Source organism: Pseudonaja textilis, chromosome 1, assembly GCF_049901715.1.
Source record: "Pseudonaja textilis isolate UNSWEBS1 chromosome 1, rPseTex1.2, whole genome shotgun sequence".
In the NCBI taxonomy this organism is placed as follows: Eukaryota; Metazoa; Chordata; class Lepidosauria; order Squamata; family Elapidae; genus Pseudonaja; species Pseudonaja textilis.
Genome location: NC_141990.1, coordinates 48,166,949 through 48,188,713, shown reverse-complemented (window position 1 = coordinate 48,188,713; position 21,765 = coordinate 48,166,949). Strand labels below are relative to the sequence as shown.

The 21,765-nt window shown below is 35.7% G+C and overlaps 1 protein-coding gene across 1 annotated transcript in view; it reads left to right on the top strand.

The window, feature by feature from the left end:
• The window catches only part of USH2A (usherin), a 485,796-nt gene that overhangs the window by 160,149 nt on the left and 303,882 nt on the right, over positions 1 to 21,765 (top strand). Inside the window, exons 22-30 of the mRNA XM_087933437.1 lie at positions 7,296 to 7,426; positions 9,153 to 9,279; positions 9,535 to 9,636; positions 10,293 to 10,481; positions 11,352 to 11,482; positions 12,083 to 12,356; positions 13,661 to 13,864; positions 13,992 to 14,072; positions 18,443 to 18,628. Of these exons, the coding sequence (XP_087789563.1) occupies positions 7,296 to 7,426; positions 9,153 to 9,279; positions 9,535 to 9,636; positions 10,293 to 10,481; positions 11,352 to 11,482; positions 12,083 to 12,356; positions 13,661 to 13,864; positions 13,992 to 14,072; positions 18,443 to 18,628 (1,425 nt within the window). The remainder of the gene's footprint in view (positions 1 to 7,295; positions 7,427 to 9,152; positions 9,280 to 9,534; positions 9,637 to 10,292; positions 10,482 to 11,351; positions 11,483 to 12,082; positions 12,357 to 13,660; positions 13,865 to 13,991; positions 14,073 to 18,442; positions 18,629 to 21,765) is intronic.

Genomic DNA, 21,765 nt, shown 5'->3' with positions numbered 1-21,765 from the left:
ACAATCCCCAGTCCTGCTTGAAGACCATGTGCTTTGTCTAGGAAGGCCTTTGCACAGCTTATGTAATTGCACTCATCCCACAACTGGAGGACTTTGCTGATAATCATTCATGCCCTTGTGACCTTCAGATTGGACTACTATTTTATATATCACTGCCCTTGAAAAGAATTGAGAAGTTTCAGCTGATGCAAATGTAGCAGAGTGGGCAGTTACTGGTACCAGTTATTTGGTAGGTGTGATACCACTGAGCCACAGGCAATATGGGGTCCCACTGCTTTTGGATGCAAGTCAAGGTGCTGGTTGTCACCTTTAAAGCCCTTCATTGCTTAGGACCATCTTTTCCCAGTTATTTCTACCTATCTGATCTGGAAGGAAGGGCATGTTCCAGGTACTGTTAGCTGGAAGGAATCAGAAGAAGACCTTTTCTGCTGTGGCAGGTCTCTCTGGAATATAATTTCCTCTGAAATTAGATTGGTCCCATTCAGGGATGGGATTAAAAAATTCTAGCAACTGGTCCACTGCCCAGTTGCTGGGTGGGCATGGCCATGGTAGCCGTGGCCTTCTGGAACTTCCAGGAGGGCCATTTTTTGCATTTCCCAGGGTCGAGAGGCTTCCCTCAGGCCCTCTGGGAGGGAAAAATGGCATTCCCAGGGTCTAGAGGGCCTCTGGAAGCTGGAAACAGGTCCATTTCCGGACTCCCAGAACATCCAGTTCAGCCCATTTTTGATCATCTAGAGCCTCCTCATGGACCCTGCACTTACCAGCATCCAAAATGGGATGCATGAAGACTCCTGGGAGGGCCGGTGCGGGGATGGCAGGGCCAGCTGGTCAGTTTAACTACCAGTTCAGTGAACCAGATGTAACTTTAACACCTGGTTCACTTGAACTGGTCAGTAGAATCCCACCCCTGGTCCCATTCCTGTTTATCTTTGGTAAGGTATTGTAAAACTGTCTTTATGCTTGGGCTTGTGACCCTCAGGGTGGGATAGAGCTTGTTTCTTGGTTGCATGGATGACAGGTTAACTCATGCCAGCTGCTGTTTTTATTTTTGTTTTATGTATTTAATTTTTGTTTCGTATTATTAGCCACTTAGAATCACATAAAAGGAATATAAATTCAGTAAATGAATTTAAATCCACACATATCATTGAAGAAGGGTAATCTATTCAAAAGGCACCTGAAACATGCATTTCTTTGATTTTTTTAAATTATTTTTTGATATTGACTAGCTTTTGAAGAATAGGAAACTTCATTTACATTCTGTAACCACATTAGTTTGTTATGATGTTCACAACTATGGCAACTATGCCCATGGAGTTGTAGCCATTTTTAAGCTTTTTCCATTTCTCCCTTCTTCTATAATTTCCTTCCTTTAAAAAAGCACATTGGGTTTGTTATTAGTTGTTTTAAATTATAGTCTTCTTTCACTTTTACTGGACTAAATTCCAGTAAATCTAATGTAACTTACATCTGAATGGACGCTATGAAGCTGAATTCATATATATATGCGACTAGCTCGATACTTGTGTTTCGCTACAAAACTATGTGATTGGGCTTAATTTCTGGAGAACTGGTAATGGAAATTTTGAATAAGTTCAGCGAACTGGCAAATACCACCTCTGACTGGAGATTTTACAGTATCCTTCCTTTGCCACACCCACCAAGCCACGCCCACAGAACCGATAATAAAAAATTTGAATCCCACCACTTCTAGGGTCCTGTCAGTGTGTGAGAGAATTGAGGGCTGTTTGGAAACAGTATTTGCTATGTGAGCAAGAAGGAGACAGCAAGGAGCCTGACCATGGCTTAGCTCAACTGTTCCGTACTGGGACCCGCCGAGCCACAAAGCTGCTTGCTTGGTGCTGTGAAACTAAAACTGAAACTGAAACTCCTCTCCTTTGCTTATGTTTTGCATTTGGAACAGATTTCTTTTCAGGTGGGTGAGGAGTAGAACTGTCTTGGCATGGACTGTGTAACGCTATCTGAATACTAATGCTCTGATGGTTATTTCAGAAAATGCCTTTCTCCAGTGGGGCAAAGTATTCCGCTTACCCTAACCCTAGAAGCCAAAGAGGAACATATAAGCAAAAAAAAGAGGGGGAGAGGGCCTGTCTTACGCCAAATTTCAGGTTATGTAGGCCTGTTATGTTCACCATTAATTAGTATATTGGCTTGTTGGGTATTGTAAATTATTTGTGAATCCCATCATCTGGACCAGGGGATTTATTATTACATTGATTTTCCATTGCAGATTTTAACTCAGACCATGTAATATCCTTATTTAGTAATTTCTAAAATTTGTCTCCTTCCCCTATTGATTTTCCATTGCCAGATTAACTTTTATCATTCGTATTCTCCAGATAAGTTCTTATTTTATCCTCATTGATTTCTTCTTTTTATATAATCTTTGGAAATAGTTTAATATAATATCCTTTTTCTTCTCAATCTCATGTTGTGGGATGCCTTTCTCATCTATTAATTGGTGTATCAATCTCTTTTCTTTTTCTTTTTTAAGTTTATAAGATAGCCATCTTCCTGGTTTATTGGCGTGTTCAAAATAATTTTGTTTGGACCTTCTCAAGCTAACTTCTAATTTATCTTGTTCAATTAAATTCAGCTTATGTTTGGCTAGTATTAACTGATTTTGTAGTCCTTGGGTCTTAGGGGTTTTTTGTAATTGTGTTTCTAAGTCTTGGATTTGTTGTTGTAGCAGCGTTTTTGTTGGGCATAAATTCTCTTGTTTCTCATAGCATTATAGGAAATTGTTGTGCCTCTTATAATTGCTTTCATAGTATCCCAAATGTTCTGTTTTGAAGTTGTTTCATTATTATTATCTTTTAGAAAATAATTTAGCTCCTCTTTCAGTTTATTAATATACTCTTCTTCGTTTACAATTTGGTTATTTAGTGTCCATCTTTTTTTTATTAAGTCTCCTATCCCTCCAAATTAGCTGTATTGGGTTATGATCAGCCCATTCATTCGGTAGAATTTTGATTTCTTTTATTTCATTAGCCAAGTCCAAATCCATCCAAGCCATATCTATTCTGTGGTCCAAATCTTATGTGGGTTAGAATAATATGTAAATTGTTTTCCTTCAAGATTCCGTTCCTCCATAGATCTTTTAAATTTAACTCTCTCAACATTTCCTTACATGCTGCAGAGAGTTCCCTTTTCCCCTTCTTGTTTTTCCCCATATTACTATGGTCTTTCTGGTAGTCTGCAATGGAGTTAAAATCGCCAATCAAGCAAATGTTTCTTTTTCAAAGCCTACTATTTTTGGTGAAGGTGTTTAAAAATTTCCCCTGGTCATCATTTGGGGCATAGATTGCTACAAGTAAAAATGTGATGTGGTTTATCCAAACTTGTATAACCAGAGTTCTTCCTTCGGGATCCGACCAGATTAGTTCTGCCTTTACATCTTGTTTTACATAAATTGCAATTCCTTTTTCTTGTGTTGGTGGCCGGTGCTGTAAAAGTTTACCTAATTTTGGACAAATTAGATATCTTTCATCATTCTTGAAATATGTGTCTCTTGAAGACATATTATATCTGCGTTATGTTGAATAAGTTTTGAGAATATCCTTTTCTTTTTAATAATGAATTTAATCCGTTTATATTGATGGAGAGCAACTTCTTCCCCTCCACCATTTATCTACTTCTGCTTAGATTTTTGCCTAGTAATGATTCGGTTCTCTTGTTGTTGTTGTTGTGGGATTTGCTCTTCTCTCCCATGTTGTGGATTATCACTTCTTGAAATTGGAGAAAGTCGTTCCTTTTGGGTTCTGTGATAATATCGGACCTCCTGTGGTCTTGTTTTAGGTTCTTCTTTGGTGGGTTGACTATTCTTATCTGTGAGCTGTTGATGAAAAACTTCATAGGTTATTATCCTTCCTGTTCAGTCATAGAGCTGATTATTAGGAAAGATTTAAATATAAGAGATTAATTCACTGTTTCTGATGGCATTGTTGTGTATGTGTTTGGGTGTGTGCTTTGCCAAAAAAAGAACCAGTCTACAGCCTGGGTCAGCTTGTTCACAAAACCCTTTTTACACATGGCAACACAGGCAACAAAGAGAATGATTATTTCAATTTATTTTCAAATTATTTTAAGCCAGACTACAAAACAAACTCTGCAAGTGAGTCTAGAACTATATTTTATTGATAAAGATTCCAGTAATAGCATCTTGAAAGACTGATAGCCTTTTCCCTTTCTTATACTCCATGGTATAGCCAGGTTTTTTTCCTAATCTTTTTTGTCTGTTCACTTGCTTGTTTGTTTTTCCAGTTTAAAACATGTAACCATTTCAGCAGAATTTCTTCAAAGCTGACTTTGTGGCCCTCTATACCATAAAGGCAAAAACCTATTATCACTCAGGATCAACACCCATATACTGCAGTTAAGCAATCATTGTAAGAGTATTCTCAAGTTTCATTCTGATTCTTTAGGCATAGTTTTGTGTAAAAGAAACAAAATTATCCAGAATTACCCTGAGAAAATGAAAATCTATTTTGAATTAACCTCTTTGGGTTGTGCTGAATCTAGTGCACATCATCATTAATATTAGTTTTTTTAAAAAATGTGTATTATATATTAAGGAGCCCTTGATGATTTAATAGAAAAATAAGCTCATAGGAATGAAATATAATAATCAAAAATTAAGTAAGCATAGATATTTCTGTAATTTCTTCTCAGCAGTCTCCTTTCTTGTTGTTATCCCAAGCTGTCTGTAAGACAACTGGAACATAAAAGAGCTTTTGATTATATTCCCTGCCAAGTTTATTTAAAGTCAATTGTCACATAGCTCTGAACAGTAATTTTAATAGCATGATGGATGTTCATTATCTCAAGTGAATGTCTTAATATTTGTGAGTATATTGTGACTGTATGGGTGTCAACCTGTGGAAAGATTAAAGTAGGTGAGTCAAAGGATACTGCTTATGGTGTGAAGTAATTAGTAGCATTATTGTAATATGAATATGTGCTATAGTTATGATTCTTCAATTTTTCATAATAGAATCTGTCTACACGAGAAGCTTTCATTACTTATTATTTTCTGCCTGACAAAAGAAGGAAAAAATGAATATGAAAAAGTTGATTCATTTGATACAGCTGGGTAGAACCCAATAAATTACACTACACTGTTATCAGTGTACGAAAAGGGAGCAACAAGGACATGAGTATCACTGTATAAATAGTAAAAAGACACTTTTAATCAGAAGTACTTACATCAGAAACTATGCAGAATGTAGCAAAATAATTATGGTTCTAAAATAATTATGCCAGTGTAATATCTATATGTTGTAATTTAATGTATTTTTAATCATTTTATCCCCCCCCATCCTTAGACTTTCCATGAAAATCTTTCTAAGATGATGAAACAAAATGAAAAGTATTTCATTTCATTTCTTTCCATACATACATACATACATACTCATGTGTGTATGTGTGTGTGTGTGTTTTCTTAAGTTTTTGCGGGTACTTACATGTATGGTATTCAGCTTTGTTCAGGTATTTTCCCACGTCATTATAGTTGTGCTTTTAAAGTTGTAGCAACGTTTCGGCAGAATCTCATCAGCCATCATCAGGCTTCTGTATTGTGTTCGTCTGTGAGTCAGACTTTCACAGCCATTTCAGTTTTAAATTTGGGGCTAGCCTACTGCTGTGCCAGAATGGTTTTTTCTTTATCCAGATTGGTTGGGAGTCTTGGTCTGTGTTTATTGGTCTTGGAGTTTGCTGTGTTCTGCTTGATTGGTGTTTCTAATATCTTCTGTCTGTTTTCTGGCTTTTTTTGTCTTGATTGGCTGGCAACATTGTGTTCCTATATTGGAGGCTTTTAGTGCAGCTTGGCTCAAAGTAAATAGACAGCTATCATTTATTAGGAAGCTAGGTTTCATCTAGGTGCCTGGTTGGGATGTGTTTGAGCTGGAGGTATCAGGGGGGATTTGTTTGTGCCCAGGTGTTTGGCTGGCTTGTGGTGTGGAGATTTTTTTGTTTGTGAGTGCAGAGAAGCACAGAGCCGAAGACAGAAGCCTGAAGATGATGAATGAGACTTCATCGAAACGTTGCCTAGATACTGCCAATCTTACGTAGGAGAAACTATATATATTTTGTGATTGGAAGGATCGGTCCTGTTGGGAGTTTTGACTCTGATGACTGTTAGATCATGGATTGACGTCAGAACCAGGAAACGTTAATCTGAAGGGCAAGCCAGTTAATTAGCACGTTGCCTTAATGGGTATAAAAGGACACAGCTGAGCTGGTGCATTTCGCCAGGAACAAAATGACTATTTTGAATGAGGACGTTACAGCAAAGAGCTCTCTGTTTGTTTGAATTTCGAAGGGGAGTCCTAACAGTTTCTGCCAGCCGTTATCTTGTTACTCCCTTCAGTTTGATTTGATTGTGAAACGGCTGCTTTATGTTTGTTCGTTTGAATTTCCAAGAGGAGACATAACATATACATATACATTTATTTATTTATTTATTTATTTATTTTTTCTTGAGTTTTCGCGGGTACTTACATGTATGGCATTCAGCTTTGTTCGGGTATTTTCCCACGTCATTGTAGTTGTGCTTTTAAAGTTGTAGCGACGTTTCAGCAGAATCTCATCTGCCTGATGGCAGAAGCCTGATGATGGCAGATGAGATTCTGCTGAAACGTCGCTACAACTTTAAAAGCACAACTACAATGACGTGGGAAAATACCCGAACAAAGCTGAATGCCAGATAGATAGATAGATAGATAGATAGATAGATAGATAGACAGATAGATAATGAAATGCGTATATATATATATATATATATATACCAGATTTTGTTCTGTTGTACTTTATTAATTTATTTGATTCTTTTTATTAGTTTTTATTAGTTTTTATTTTTAAATATGATTTTAAATTGTGTAAGCCACCTCAAGTCACCATGGGTAATTAGGCAGCAATATAAATCATACACACACACACACACACACACACACACACATACACACACAAAATTCCCAGCAACAGCTGGAATTCCTAGACTATCCCAGAAAAATAGCAGCCCAACTGTAAACTTGAAAATTTCCAATGATGAAGTATCCATGACTCCAGAAGGCAGTCGTTTCCCAAATCTATGAATCAAAGTTTGTTTCCTCAGTTTTATCCAGAGAGAGATCATAGTTATTTGACCATACAAGATCAAATGTGTATAATGTCAATGCCAATTGCATATATCCAATTTCTTTTTATCATTATTCACCTGTATACCACAAATGTGTCATCTAGTGAGAGGTAAATATGCCTTTTTTATTTCTAACTAGGTATTAAGATAAGCTTTAAAACTGCAGAACTTGATGGTCTACTTTTTCTCTCTATGTCACCTGGTAATCAAGAAGAATACATTGTCCTTCAGTTGAGAAGAGGCCGTCCTTATTTTCTCTTTGATCCACAGGTAAAATAGTGAAAGTTGCATGGCTATTTTTAATAATATAGTAGAATGTATGTATGTATGTATGTATGTATGTATGTATGTATGTATGTATGTATACTTGCTCTTTCCCTGCTTCTCATAAGAGGTTAATGTAGAGGTTTATGAAGGGTTTATAAAAATACTTACAATAAATTCTCCCTCCCTCCCTCCCTCCCTCCCTCCCTCCCCCCATGTGTGTGTGTGTGTGTGTAATTTTATAATTTCATGAGCTGTAAGCCATCATCATCACAATTATGACAAATCATGGCTTGAACTATCTTGCTTTGCATGTAATGAGTCTATCTCATATATTAGTTTCACCTTTTAAGTTGCATTACTGAAATAAATGAACTTTTGCACGATATTCTAATTTTTTGAGTTTCACCTATATATTCATGTACAATTTTGTTCATCATACCATATCTGTAATTTTTGCAGGCAAGATAAATAGATAGAGCATGCATTCCATGGTATCTGGATTGTATCTTAGACACAAAGTAATTACAAAATTCAGGAATACTTGAAATTGAAAAATAAGTTTATTCTAGTCCACATATTATTTGTGGACACAAATTCAATAGATTCACTTAAAAATATAAATTTAAAAATGTTTCCCATTCTTAGTACTGCATGTGTTTAAGTGCATCCTGCTTTCTACTGGGTCCAGACAAGAAAAGCTAGAGATTTCTCCAAAAATGATCAACATATAGCAATAATTTGTGTAATGTCTACTCTTGTTAATTTGTGCAGCACCTTGCTTAAGATATTTAAATGTGTTTATGGATGAAAGCCGTTTACTTCAAAGCAATTTCTATTAAAGATGATTGCAGTGTTGCAAAGTAAATGGATTGTGGATTGTAGATAAATTCAGCTTTCCACAGGCTACAGAAACACTGGAAGAAATACAGATCAAAACTACAAACGTTGCTTCCATATTTGAACTGTGTTTGGCATATGTGATTATATAATTTGAAACTGAGAACTTACATATGTGATTTTAGATGAATAACACATAATACTCCAGATTGTTGCCAAAATATATAAAGAATCACTTTTGTAGACACCTGATCTTTGGCATGCAGCATCGTTTGTAACAATTTTAACGCTAACTAAATACACTTTGATGAGACAGCATTTAATAAAATGCTCATTAATTTCATCATTAGCAAGGGTATGCTAAGAAGTAAGCCAGTTTCTTATGTCACGCCCAATTAGCATCCCATGCTAGTAATCCCATTAGTATTGTTGAATTCACTAATGGAAAAACTAATGGGCATGCTACCAGGGCACATTAATTGGGCATGACACCAGTTCTGGTTTTAATTATTAAACTATGATAATGAAATGTGTGTTTGTAAAATATTAAAATGTTGAAATAGGATAGAAGACAATAAAAATAGTGTATGAATAGAACATGAGCTGATTCATAAAATGCATTATCATGGAATGGATAACTTTTCTATATATAATATATACTTACTAAGATAGTATCAGGTTTTAAAATATCTGATGAATCAACTTGAACTCCCTTATGGCAGTTGTGAAGTTTTCCACTAATGTACTGAATTTCAGAGAATTAATGCTTATGGGAAATGTTTTTTATCTTCTTCATATTGTATTTTATATTGTTGGTTCTATTGTGAACTACACAGTCATTCTGGAGTTTGTAATGCTTAAATCAAAATCATAATTGTTCTAATTATTACAGGGTTCTGCTATTGCTGTAACTCCAGAAAATGATGGTGGAAGGCAATATAATGATAACAATTGGCATCATATAAGTGCAATAAGAAATCAAGCCTTGGGAACAATAATTATAGATTGGCAATTCTCAGGTAATGTTATGATTATGATAAATTTAATTTTCTCAAGAGTTTCTTCCACCCAATATTTCTAAGCTATTCTATGAATGTTTATCTTGTGGTTATTTTCTCTGTTTCTTATAATTTGTATGCTTTCTACCAGGCTAGCACACTTTTCTGAGATCAGGTTTTTTTGTCTTATAATTTGTTTTATATATAAAGCTAAAACAGTGGATTTTAATGCAACATATTCTAGTTCATATTTAAACACAATTATTATTTTTTTAGGTTCCTCATCAGCTACAAGTGGTAGTACCATTATAGGAGAAAATACAGGTATTTTTGTTGGAGGACTTCCACAAGACTTTATAATTGAAAGAAAAGACATAGGTGAGAAGAATCTTACCTTATTAGATGAATCTTCGAATTCTTTCTAAGAATTAACAATGACATTTTTGTTGTGTGTAGCTAAGTATTACAGCACAGATGTACTTTCCCCACCACTTCTTCACATGCAGACATCTTCTTCACATACAGACATTTATCTATTCCACTAAATATTCAGAAGTTGATTTTCTGCAATGATTCTTTTAGTATCTTGGAAGGTATTTATTTCTTTTACAAAGCCTGATTTCTTCAATACTACTTGCTGAGATTTGTGAGTCCTAGCTCACCTGCTTGATATGGAAGCATACCACTATACTACAAAGAGCAGCTTTACAGCACACTAGCTAAAGAAATAATCACCATATAAATGTAAAGTATAAAATAGCATGTATTAGATTCAGTGGGATGTTCCCAACTGCCCCTCCCCATATTGTAGTTGTTCCATCCAAATCCTTCACAAAATTTTCTGTTTTGCTGCTGCAACAATATTTTTGTTTGGGATCAAATCCGAAAAACGGTTACAAATAGGTAAGTGTGGAAATGTGTATTCGATTCTGGGAACTGCCCTGCGAATGCAAGGAAGGATATAATTTGGGAAGGATTCTCTTCATTTTGAAATTCTAGTAACTTTGCTGTTTGTTTGTTTATTCATTAATCAGGCCCAACTAGAATAGTCACAAAGGGATTTGTGGGGTGTCTCTGTGATATCTTCTTGCAAAAGATGCACCATCCCTATGAAGTCTGGGAATCTTTAAAATGGGAAAAAGCAGTGGAGCAAAGAAATGTTTATCACAATTGGGAAGGTTGTCCTACTTGCCTTGAAGATGGAGCACATTTTCTTGGGAAAGGTATAATCATTTAGTAAAATTGTTAGAAACAGGAGCTGCCTTTCTTTTTGTTTTGGATAAGCTCTGGAAGTTTTTTAGAAGGCATTGAACAGTGATTTTTCTGAAATGGTATAGGGAAGTGATGGCTAACCTTTTCTGGGCAGAGTGTCCAAAGAGCGCACACATGCCCATACCCCCCAAATGCAATCTATGCATCACCCCCATGCATGTGCCCCCCCCATGCGTATGCATAGCAGAGACCTGACAGTATGCTGGCCAGAGGGAGGCACACGCCCATTGCAGTGGAGCTGAACTAGGGCGACGGCTTGCGTGCCCACAAAGAGGGTGTAGCGTGTCACCTGTGGCACATGTTCTATAGGTTTGCCATCACAGTTATAGGGTTCCCTGTTTGAGCAAGGGATTGGATTAGAAGACCCACAAGTTCCCTTCCAACTTTGTTATTCTTTTATTATTTCTTCCCCTTTGGATCTGTTATTATCTGTTATTATTAAGTTAAACTCCATGAAATTGAAAAATCCAATATTTTTCAAAATATATCAAATTCATAAAAAAGAAAAAAAAACATATGAAAATCAGTCAATACATAACTGGCTTGTAAGAACAAGGAGATGGAAGCAAATGAATATGAGAAGACATCTGCCTGTCTTCAATAGTTTCTCTTTATTTTAGGATGGTACCAGTTCTACTGAAGTTAATAAATTTTCGTGTATGATGCTAATATGTGTGTGTTGCTAACATATGTAGTCTGAATTACAGATTAAGTATACATATCTTACATGTACATGCTTGAAAACTTAGGTCTGCATTCCTTAATTCCTGTAATTTCACTTATAGTAACTATAGTATAACATTCTTGCCTTTCTCCTTAAGGTTTCCTAGAACTCCATTCAAATATTTTTCATGGTGGCATGGATTTTGAGATCTCCTTTATGTTTAAAACAGATCAATTCAGTGGTTTACTTCTGTTCATTTACAACAAAGATGGGCCTGATTATATTGCTGTAGGTTTGTTTATTGTTTTGCTTGGTTGTTTTGCTTATTTGGTTTAATTGTCAATTGCTGTGGGCAGGGTACAATTTTTTAATGAAATATTTTAATATTTTGGAATGGTTAGTTGAGGTCACTTGTTGCATAGATATCTTTTAATTCAATTTTAAATTGTAGAAATGTTGTCTCTGGCTTGTAAAAATGAAAGAAACAGACATACATAGAGACACAAATGGATTCTTATCCCATTCCAGTTCTCTAAGAAGTGCAGACAGCTGATGGGATAAGTCCTGTTGAACTGACTTTGGATATTCTCATTTTACCTTAAAAATGAAATATTATGCAAAAAAATGATGTACTGTGCAAATTCAATCTGTGAAAAAATGTGTATATCTCAAAAGCTGGGATTTTGCTTTTCAAACCCAATAACCCCAACGATATTTGTAATATCTTGCATTGTTTTTTGTTTTGTGTCCTGGAAATTCAATTCAGGAACTATATTCCTTAAAAATCATTGCACTTTTTGAATGGGTTAAATTCAGATGCTACATTGGTTTTGTTTTGCTACAATCATCAATCCTCCTCCCCTCTCTCTCTTTAACTTCAAATGGCAGGCAGAACTGAAAAGTGGAAGTCTGATTTTCCTACTAAATAATGGCATTGTCTCCACACGTGTGAATCTCTGGTTAGGACTATCTTACTGTGATGGAAAGTGGAATAAAATGATTTTGTCAAAAAGAGGATCGGTAGCTTCAGCAAGGATGAATGAATGGACAGACCATGTGATGGAACCTGATTTGAAGCAACTATTTGTAAACTCTCCAGTCTATCTTGGAGGGACTCCAGTTGAGATCCAAGAAACATTTAAAGACCTGGGCTTAGAACAGGGTGTGTATACATGGAGAGTAGGAAGCGGTTTGCACATAAATTACATGGTACACATATTTATTGGAAATGTTTATAGCTTGAATCAAAGTTTGTATGGGGGCAGGGAAGAAGAAATCAGCAAATTTCACTTAGATTTGTGTTAAGTGGAAATGTATCCATGTATCTTGCATCCCCTCCTGTATGTAAGTAATATTTATGCAATTACTTAAATAGGACCACTTAATATGTTACACTAAATTCCATGCTACTTTTAAAAATTAAATAATTAATAATATTTATTATACTATTACTCATACTTAAGTTTAACCAATGTAACTAACAATAAATATTTCAAAGCTACACATACAAATAGACAATCTCTGATGTAGAGATGTTTTGTTAAAATAATTTTAAATAAATTTACTTAATTTATAAATAATATATAATATCATATGTATGCCAATTCAAAGAGCCAGTCTGATGTAGTGGTTGAAGCACTAGGATAGAATCCCTGAGCTCCTGAGTTCAAGTCCCATTTTGGACATCTGCACAGTGACTTTAGGCCAGTCACTCTTTCTCAACTCTATGAAGCAGCCACGAAGAAACCAAATCTTGCCAAGAAAACTGCAGGGATGAGAGTCCAGGCAGCTGCCAGGAGATAACACTGACTTGACAGATTAGAATTCCAGAAATGTATACTTATTTTTTGCTGCAAACTCCAAAGCCTACTACTCTGCCTACTCCAAAGTCAGAAGGTTGGGAGATGTTACTAGGTCACCTGTAACTGTGATAGTAAATACTGGGCAGAATGGGCATTACATCTTTAAATGGTGGGACAGCTCGATACCTAATATAGACACAGCCTTTTAGTCCCTTGCACCTAAATATCTGACAACATGTAATGCCAAAATTTGGTCAGTGTAATTTAAAAAATTGAACTATGGGAAAATAATATGCCTAAGTAATTAAAAATGATATTCCGCACATATCCAAACTCAAATTTTCTAAACAATTAACCTGAGAAATATTCATTTGAAATCCTGCAAAAGAACATCCTCTATAATAATAAAAACATCACATTAATTTGAATTTGTATTTGAGCTACAATTTAAAAATCAATCTTGGTGCATATTTTTTTTTGCTGACCCTTCCCAAAAATAACATGAAGCAACAGTGTTACATAGGCAAACAGACGTGTATAGAAAGTTTAACATTTAAACTGTACAACTGCACAATTAAAATGTAGCACTGTAAGAAGTAAAACGTGCTTCTTAATTAACAGCTGAAGCCCTTTACCTGCCGCTAATCCCCTTACTATTTGCTAGGTTTTGGAGGCTGCATGAAGGATGTTAAATTTACACGAAGTGCTGTCGTTAACTTGGCATCTGTGTCCAGCAGTGCTGTCAGAGTCAATCTGGATGGATGCCTATCAACTGACAGTGCTGTAAACTGCAGGGGAAATGACTCCATCTTAGTGTATCAAGGCAAAGAGAAACATGTATATGATAATGGTCTGCAACCATTTACAGGTAACACAGTTGCTCCTTCCTTATAGGTATGGTTTTTGTTCACTTTGCGGTGATTCTGTATTAATTTCTCTCTCTGTGCATCTGTCTCTTTCTCTCTCATACCCTCTCTCCCCCTTCCTCCCTCAAGAATATTTATATCGGGTAATTGCTTCTAATGAAGGAGGATCTGTATCTAGTGCCTGGAGCCGTAGTCGCACAAGAGAATCAGGTAATTAATGTTTCTGCATAGTGTTCCCATATGAAGTCTTTATTTAGGTAGCCAATATGTCAGTATGGACATATTTAGATTGGCACTAGCAAAACACAATAAGCAAGTAATGCAGAATTGTTCTCTAAATGCAGTGAATTTTACAGTTTTGCTGGCTGCAGACTGGTAGCATACAAGCAAGGAGGCTAGAGTTTGGACATTCAGTTCTTTTTTTCCTTAGATTTTTGTCCTATCTTTTATTTTCCAAGGCAGCAAACATACCACTACTTCTTCCTCCTGTATTTTCCTTCAAAATAATCTTGTGACATTGGCCAGTTACTCCCACTCAACTCAACTCAACTCACATAATCTTGTGAGTTGAGTTGAGGGAGAGTGACTGACCCAATGTCACACAGCTGGCTTTCATGCCTAAGGTGGGACTAGACCATTACAGCAAAGTGTCTCCCCTTATTTGTGCCTTACACTTTTGCCTTACTTTTATAAAAGTAATAACAAAATTCCATAAATGTATTTTGAAAGCCATTACCTTCTGGACTGCACTTTGGAAAAATTCAAAAAGCGCCCTAGAAAGATATATGACATCCTTTGCTTTTTCCATTCCACCCACTGGTCAATATCGATCATATTTCTTTGGGGGTTTCTGAGTTCAATTTTTCTCCTTAAAAAAAAAAAAAGCCAGAATTGGAAGAGCACAGTTGGACATATCTGTGGATCAGATAACAGATAATCAGAGTTGGAAGGGACCTTGTAGGTCATCTAGTCCAACCCCCCGCCCAAGCAGGAGACCCTACACCATTTCTGACAAATGGCAGTCCAATCTCTCCTTGAAAGTTTCAAGTGATGGTGCTCCCACAACTTCCGAGGGCAAGCTGTTCCATTGGTTGATTGTTCTCACTGTCAGAAAGTTTCTCCTTATTTCCAGGTTAAATCTCTCCTTCTTCAGTTTCCATCCATTATTCCTTGTCTGACCTACAGATGCTTTAGAAAGTAGCTTAACCCCTTCCTCCCTGTGGCAGCCCCTCAAATATATAGACTAGCCAAGCCCAGTTCCTGCAACTGTTTGTTGTATGTTTTAGCCTCCAGTCCACTAATCATCCTGGTTGCTCTTCTCTGTACTTTTTCTAGAGTCTCAACATCTTTTTTATAATGTGGTGAACAAAACTGGAAGCAGTACTCTAGGTGTGATCTTTATAGAGCGGTATTAGTACCTCCCTTGACCTTGATTAATACAATTTAGGATTGCATTAGCTTTTTTGGAGGCTGCTGCACACTGCTGGCTCATATTTAGCTGGTTGTCCACTAAGACTCCAAGATCCCTCTCACAGTTACTGCTATTGAGCCTGGTTTCACCCAGTCTTTATGTGTACTTTTGGTTTTTCTTGCCTAAGTGTAGGACTTTACTTTTCTCTACATTGAATTTCATTTTGTTAGATATGGCCCAGTGTTCTAGTCTGTCAAGATCCATCTGGATCTTGAGCCTATCTTCTTGGGTGTTAGCTATTCCTGCCAGCTTAGTATCTTAGTATCTCTTTTTGGATGCCTTGCTCTTCTTGTGTGACTGGTGTGATAATACCTGATTCACACTTTCTCCTTTCCAAAGTCAGTTCTTCTTCAAGGACCATGATCCCCGGCTTACTTGAGTTATCATTATCACAACTACCTTGACCTGTCACTTTAGTGTCCCTATTAAGGTCAGCAAGGGCATTGTATCTGTTATGCTGGGACACAGAAGAAGCTTTGTGTTTATGGTCCACAGCTCTCACCCTGCCAGATCTCACGGTTGCCCATACTGCCATTTTCCTGTAGGGTCTTTGTGGTAGTGGGGGCTGGTAGCATGGCAGTTCAATAGATGGCTGGATTGGGCACCTTATTTCTGCTTGGAGAGCACAGATTAGAGATTCTAGATAGGTAATCTGTCCATGTAGACTGGTAATTTTTTTACAAAGAGGACAGTATCCAAGTTTGAAAAGAGTACTGCGAAAGACATCTGTAAAACAAGTATTACATTGAACTGAGCCGGTCATTTTGAAATAAAATAAAATCACAATCTCAAGCGCACTTACCCTAAATGTCTTATTGGTATTCTTGGTTTATAGTTATATGATTCACGTGCTATTAGGCACACGGGCCGCTATCTTTCTCCTTTCTACTCACCTTCTGCTTCCTTCACAAGCAGCCAGCAGCTCCTCCCACAACCTCTGGGAATTTGAAATGCTTGGCAATTGGCGTGTATTTATGATGGTTGCAATATCCTGGGGTTATGTGACCACATTTTGCAGCCTTCTTACAAGCAAAGTCAAAGGGAAAGCCCAATTCACTTAACAACTACATTACTAACTGAACAACTGCAGTGATTCACTTAGTAACTGTGGCAAGAAAGGTTGTAAAATGGGGTAAAACTCACTTAAGAATTGTCTCTTTTAGCAATGGAATTTTGGACTCAATTGTGATCATAAGTCGACAATTATCTGTACTCAAGATGGTTAATGCATTTGTAAAAGAAAATATTGCCTTCCCAATCTAAAAAGTTTAAAAAGTCATTTAAAATGAGTATTAAAGTAAACACTAAAATCATTTAAACAGATAATTCAGAAGGGATGATTCAGAAGGGATCACATCTTATATTTGTGGAAAAGCATTTCTTCCCACAGCTGCTATCTGCAAATAGACTTCTCAGCCTATTTGCAAGAGGTAACAAAAGTGCATAAGTCACAAAAGCTGATTTCAATATGTTTTTGTCAAAGCAAAGGGTTTTTATTTGCAAATGTTTTGCTTATACAGCTTAATGCCACCATCCCAAAGCGAGTAAATGCAGCCATATTTTTGTCCTAATTGTCTGACCAGAGTAAGTTAGACCATAAATTTATATTTACAATCTGACCAGAGCACTAGCAGCTACATGTTCCCAAGGGCTAGAAAATAATTGCACTATTTAATTATTTTTTAGTCAGTTTTGTTATGTCCCCTATGAAAAGGCCATCTGCTATACTGTGCCTTACCTTGCTCAGTGATGTATTTCAGAACCGATAAAACCAATATATTTATGTAGTCATGTCAGCAATCTCATACGCTGTAAGTAGATCTGATTGCTACTTTTAGGAGGCATCATACTTTGAAAAGTAACATATCATTTCTAGGCAGTTCCCTTCTCTCCCCATTGAAAGATTTTTAAAACAAATCTGGGTTGGAAAGCATAAAAAGAGAAATACTTTGTTAAGAAATGCCTCAGCAGTTCTAATCATTAAGGCTCTTGAGTAGATATAGGCATTTATGAGAAAAACCATTATGTATCATTCTGCCAGAGAGTTCTTTGAGCCTTTTCTTTGTACCCTTTGTATAGTCACCTGAGATAAAGTTGTTTCTTACTAGAATTTTACTTGCTGTAACAGTATTTAATAAGCAGATAAAGATTATTAAAAACTAGAATATTTTATTATGGTAGCTAGGCTTCAATGAGTTAAGCTCTGACTATTCTTAATGCTTCAATGAAAGTTTGCATTAATCATTTTCCATATATTGTTAAATGGGCAAATTGTTAAATTTGTTACCTGACTTTGATTAATCTCAGAAAGCTAAGCAACATGACACATGGATATACTATCAGGAAATATCATGGTTATAGTCCAGGCAAAAATATTGAAAAGAAAAATATTTTGGAAGAAGGCAGTGGCAAAACCTTGACAGGGACATGTTCATTTGAACAAGATTTGGCACAGATTTCACATTTATTTTGTAAAGTAAAAAAATCATCTCTGTTTCTGGTTGTTCTTAACTGGTCCAAAGGAAAACATTATATGCAGGTATAAAAAAATAATTGGCCCAACTCATTTTCTGTTGTCTTTGATAGACAAATACTATGGATAATCTGGAATAAAATTAAATACATATTCTATCGGGTTATTGTTGGGAGATGGCCCATTAAATTTTTCTCTGTTAGGAAACATTCAGTATACAAACTGTATAGGTTTAGTCTAAAACAAAATTTTAGGGAAAGTTTTTGGATTTCTGCTCATGGAATGTAGTATCCCACCTTATAAACATCTAATTATCATTCTTTCCTGGTAGTGTCATTATGCTGTTTGAACTATTAAATTCCACTTCCTTCTCTTTTAAGTGATGTTTCTTTGGTACCTTAACTGAAGAATGAAGAACATTACATATGTAGAGTTCTGATAGTTTTGAAATATAGCTAATGCTGAATGGCTCAAGATGTGTAGTCATATTAAATCAATGCTGGAAAGTTACAACTCCAATAAATTGTATATATGCTAATGGTGAATCTGATTTACTGCAACTACTAAAAGTGAAGAATGGAGCAATAGTCTTCTTAAGTCTGCTGTTCTCTCTGTTTCTCTTTTATTCATTCACAGTACCACAAAACGTGCTGACACTCTCAAGAATTCACAGCATAAATGGTCACAGCATTGAAGTTACATGGGATGAACCAGTTGGGGTCAAAGGTGTAATTGAAAAGTACATTTTGAAAGCTTCCAGTGAAGATGGTTCCAACATATCTGTTGTCAGTACAGAGATTTCTAATACTAGTTCATGTACAGGTATATGCCAATAAATGTTGCTTTAAAACAATAATATAGAGATTAGTTTTTGTGTGTACTATTTATTGGTGAAATGATTTTCAGGAAATGCCATATGAGGAAATGAATATCAAAGTGGCATTTCCTGGATGTCATTTCACCAATATTTTAACTTTTTCATCAAGGTGTCAAATATATACACAAATATTGCTTATTAATTGTGTGTATGTGCGTTATTCGAAGAAGAACCTTGTTTCAGTAAGGATAGAGTACAGTAAAATCAGGACAGAGTTAGGTAGAGGAGAACTCATTTTAGTAAGGCTCAGATCAAAGAGGAGATGGACTTTGAAAGGATTGTCTGTTTCAGATCACGATTTTTATTAGAATTAGCTAGACATAAATAAGCTAAAGACCAGTATTGCAGGAATTTTTGTTCTTGTTCATTTTTGTTCATTGTGAAATTCAGTTTGTTTCCCATTAATGTGACTTTTGGAACCGTTTTAACATTAATTCTGAAACTGCAAAATATATATGTTAGAAGACTGGCTTACAATCCTTTATAAGTAGGCGTTATATCACAGATGCTTTTTTATTTCAGTATAATGGAACTCTATTATCGTGCTTGCTAAAACACATCTCTCTAGCGTATATTTAAGCTTATTTTACATTCAAGGAGTATGTCCACAGAATGAAAAGGCTGGGCAATTGCCCAGGTGGTAGGGCAATTGCCCATTCCCTGTGCATTATCTGATTCTGTTGCTTTCAGTGTGGAAATACTGATCTAGAAATTGCCTGTTGTAACTGGCAAATTGAGAAGAAACAATGATTACACTGAAAAGCTGATTCTGTATGGTGGAGCTGGAATGTCAGGTTATAACCCAGAAAAGTGTTTATTATAAAGGCAATAAAAACATAATGAGTATGATATACTGGAATGGCAGTAAATCAAGGCTAGGTTGATGGATGCACATAGATAGAAATTAGATTAGGATAGATGATAGAAAGAAAGATAGAAAGATAGATGGATAGATGGATAGATAGATAGACAGACAGACAGCAAACTGCACTTCTTACTAGCACTGATGATGTTACCTAGAGTAATAAAACATTTGCAAGAAAACAAGCAAGCTCAGAGAGCACCAGAGGCCTCTCATTTCAACCCTGAGCTATAAATATTCTGATGATAGATAGATAGATAGATAGATAGATAGATAGATAGATAGATAGATAGATAGATAGATAGATACATACATACATACATACATACATGATGGATAATTTCAGCAAATAAGTCTTTAAAAAGATGTCACAGGAGTCCAGGGTTTACTGCTTGTTCATATAACAGTTTCTTTTAATGGATCATATTATTTTTCTTGAAAAGAAACATGTTACAGATTACTTTTATGTTTTCATATTTACCGAAAAGGGGACAGGTTTACCCAAAAGAGGCTGGAATATGCTTATGAAAGTTATTGGTGTAGTTTTCTGATGAATACATAGGGCTTGCTGTATTGTCAGTAGATGACACAATGCTGTTCCAGCTATATTAAGGATCTGAGGCACACAGGTGGGCAGAAGACTTTTTTCTTCATTTCAGTGAAGCATGGAAGCCGATCCTGCATACCTGGCCCTGTTGACATGCTGCTCAGGCTTGTCAGTTTAGAAGCAAGAAACATAGAAAATATAAAAGGAATTAAAACCATGGTTGAAGCCATTCTTGATATAAATTAAGCAAATGAGGGAATAGTAAATAGTAAGTGCAGTGCTTCATCACAAGACTCATTCTCAGTCCTGTGAGATCTAACCAAGGCTTTATCTGATTCAACATGCTGATTCCAATAACTTTCAGCAAAATTGAAGGTGTTCATAAAACCAGTAGCTATTGATTATCATTGCCAGTGACTCTACTAACTTTAAACCTCTTTTTTATGCTCTATAAAAATTATAGAGCAATGGACCATTCATTGTTGCACTCCCTATTTATTAGAGAGTATAGCATCAGTCTAGTAATCAGTCTAGTAAAATGCTAAATGGGCAGTCTAGTATCCAATCCTTTGGAACTGAAGAAGGAACTTTCTTTGGTGTGACAGTCTGCTTGAAATAATGTAGGCTTTATTCATTTGTTTTGCAGAATGAATTTCAAATTTATAAGTCACCTTGAATGTCCTTTTTCAGACCAAAAATAGAATCCAATGAATCTATTTAATCTTCTGCAAGCTTATCAATATTTTTACTCTGCAATTTCTTAGACAGCTCTTAAAAATAAATGTGGCTTACATAGGGGATGGTGATAGAAATTAGTATGTTAACTTTCCTTTGAGTAAATGTAGTAAGATAATATATTTTTGACTTGTGGGAGATTTAAAGTACATGAGGCAATTTCTTATTGATTTAGAGAGATGGCAAAACTCAAGTTAAAAAGTTTGAAGCTTTGAAAGCATTGTGGCCAAATAATGTTTTCCAAGGACTTTTCACTTCAGCTACCTAATTATACCAGTTTTACTTGCTGTTTGCTTAAATTCACATGAACAGATTTTTGTCAGCACAAATATTTGGAGAATGACAGTTCTGATATCTCCAAGATAATTCTGAACAAACATCAGCATTTTCTATTTATTGCTCACTCTTCCTCATTGATTGTATTATTGGTTTAAATTGTATCAGTCATCATTTTTGGCAATCAGACAAATAGGTTTTGAAATTAAGTGACATTAAAGAAATGTACCTTATTTTCTAAACATTGGCTAGAATATAAATAAAAACTGAACACCTGTTCTTCAAAATGTCATTGAAGTTCCCTTAAGTTTCAAACCAGATTTGATACAAAGAGAAAGAGACAGGGGCAGAAAGAGAGAGAGAGAGGAAGGGAGGAAGAAAAAGAAAGAAAAAGAGAGAGAGAGATAGAGAGAGAAAGAGAGAGAGAGAGAGAGAGAGAAAGAAAGAAAGAAAGAAAGAAAGAAAGAAAGAAAGAAAGAAAGAAAGAAAGAAAGAAAGAAAGAAAGAAAGAAAGAAAGAAAGAAAGAAAGAAAGAAAGAAAGAAAGGGGATTCTTGGGAAGCAAAATTGAAAAACTCTGTATATACTGGTTTATTGTCCATTATCTTAGCGGCTTAAATACCAAGTCAATATTTAATAAAATTCTCATATCAGTTGACATAT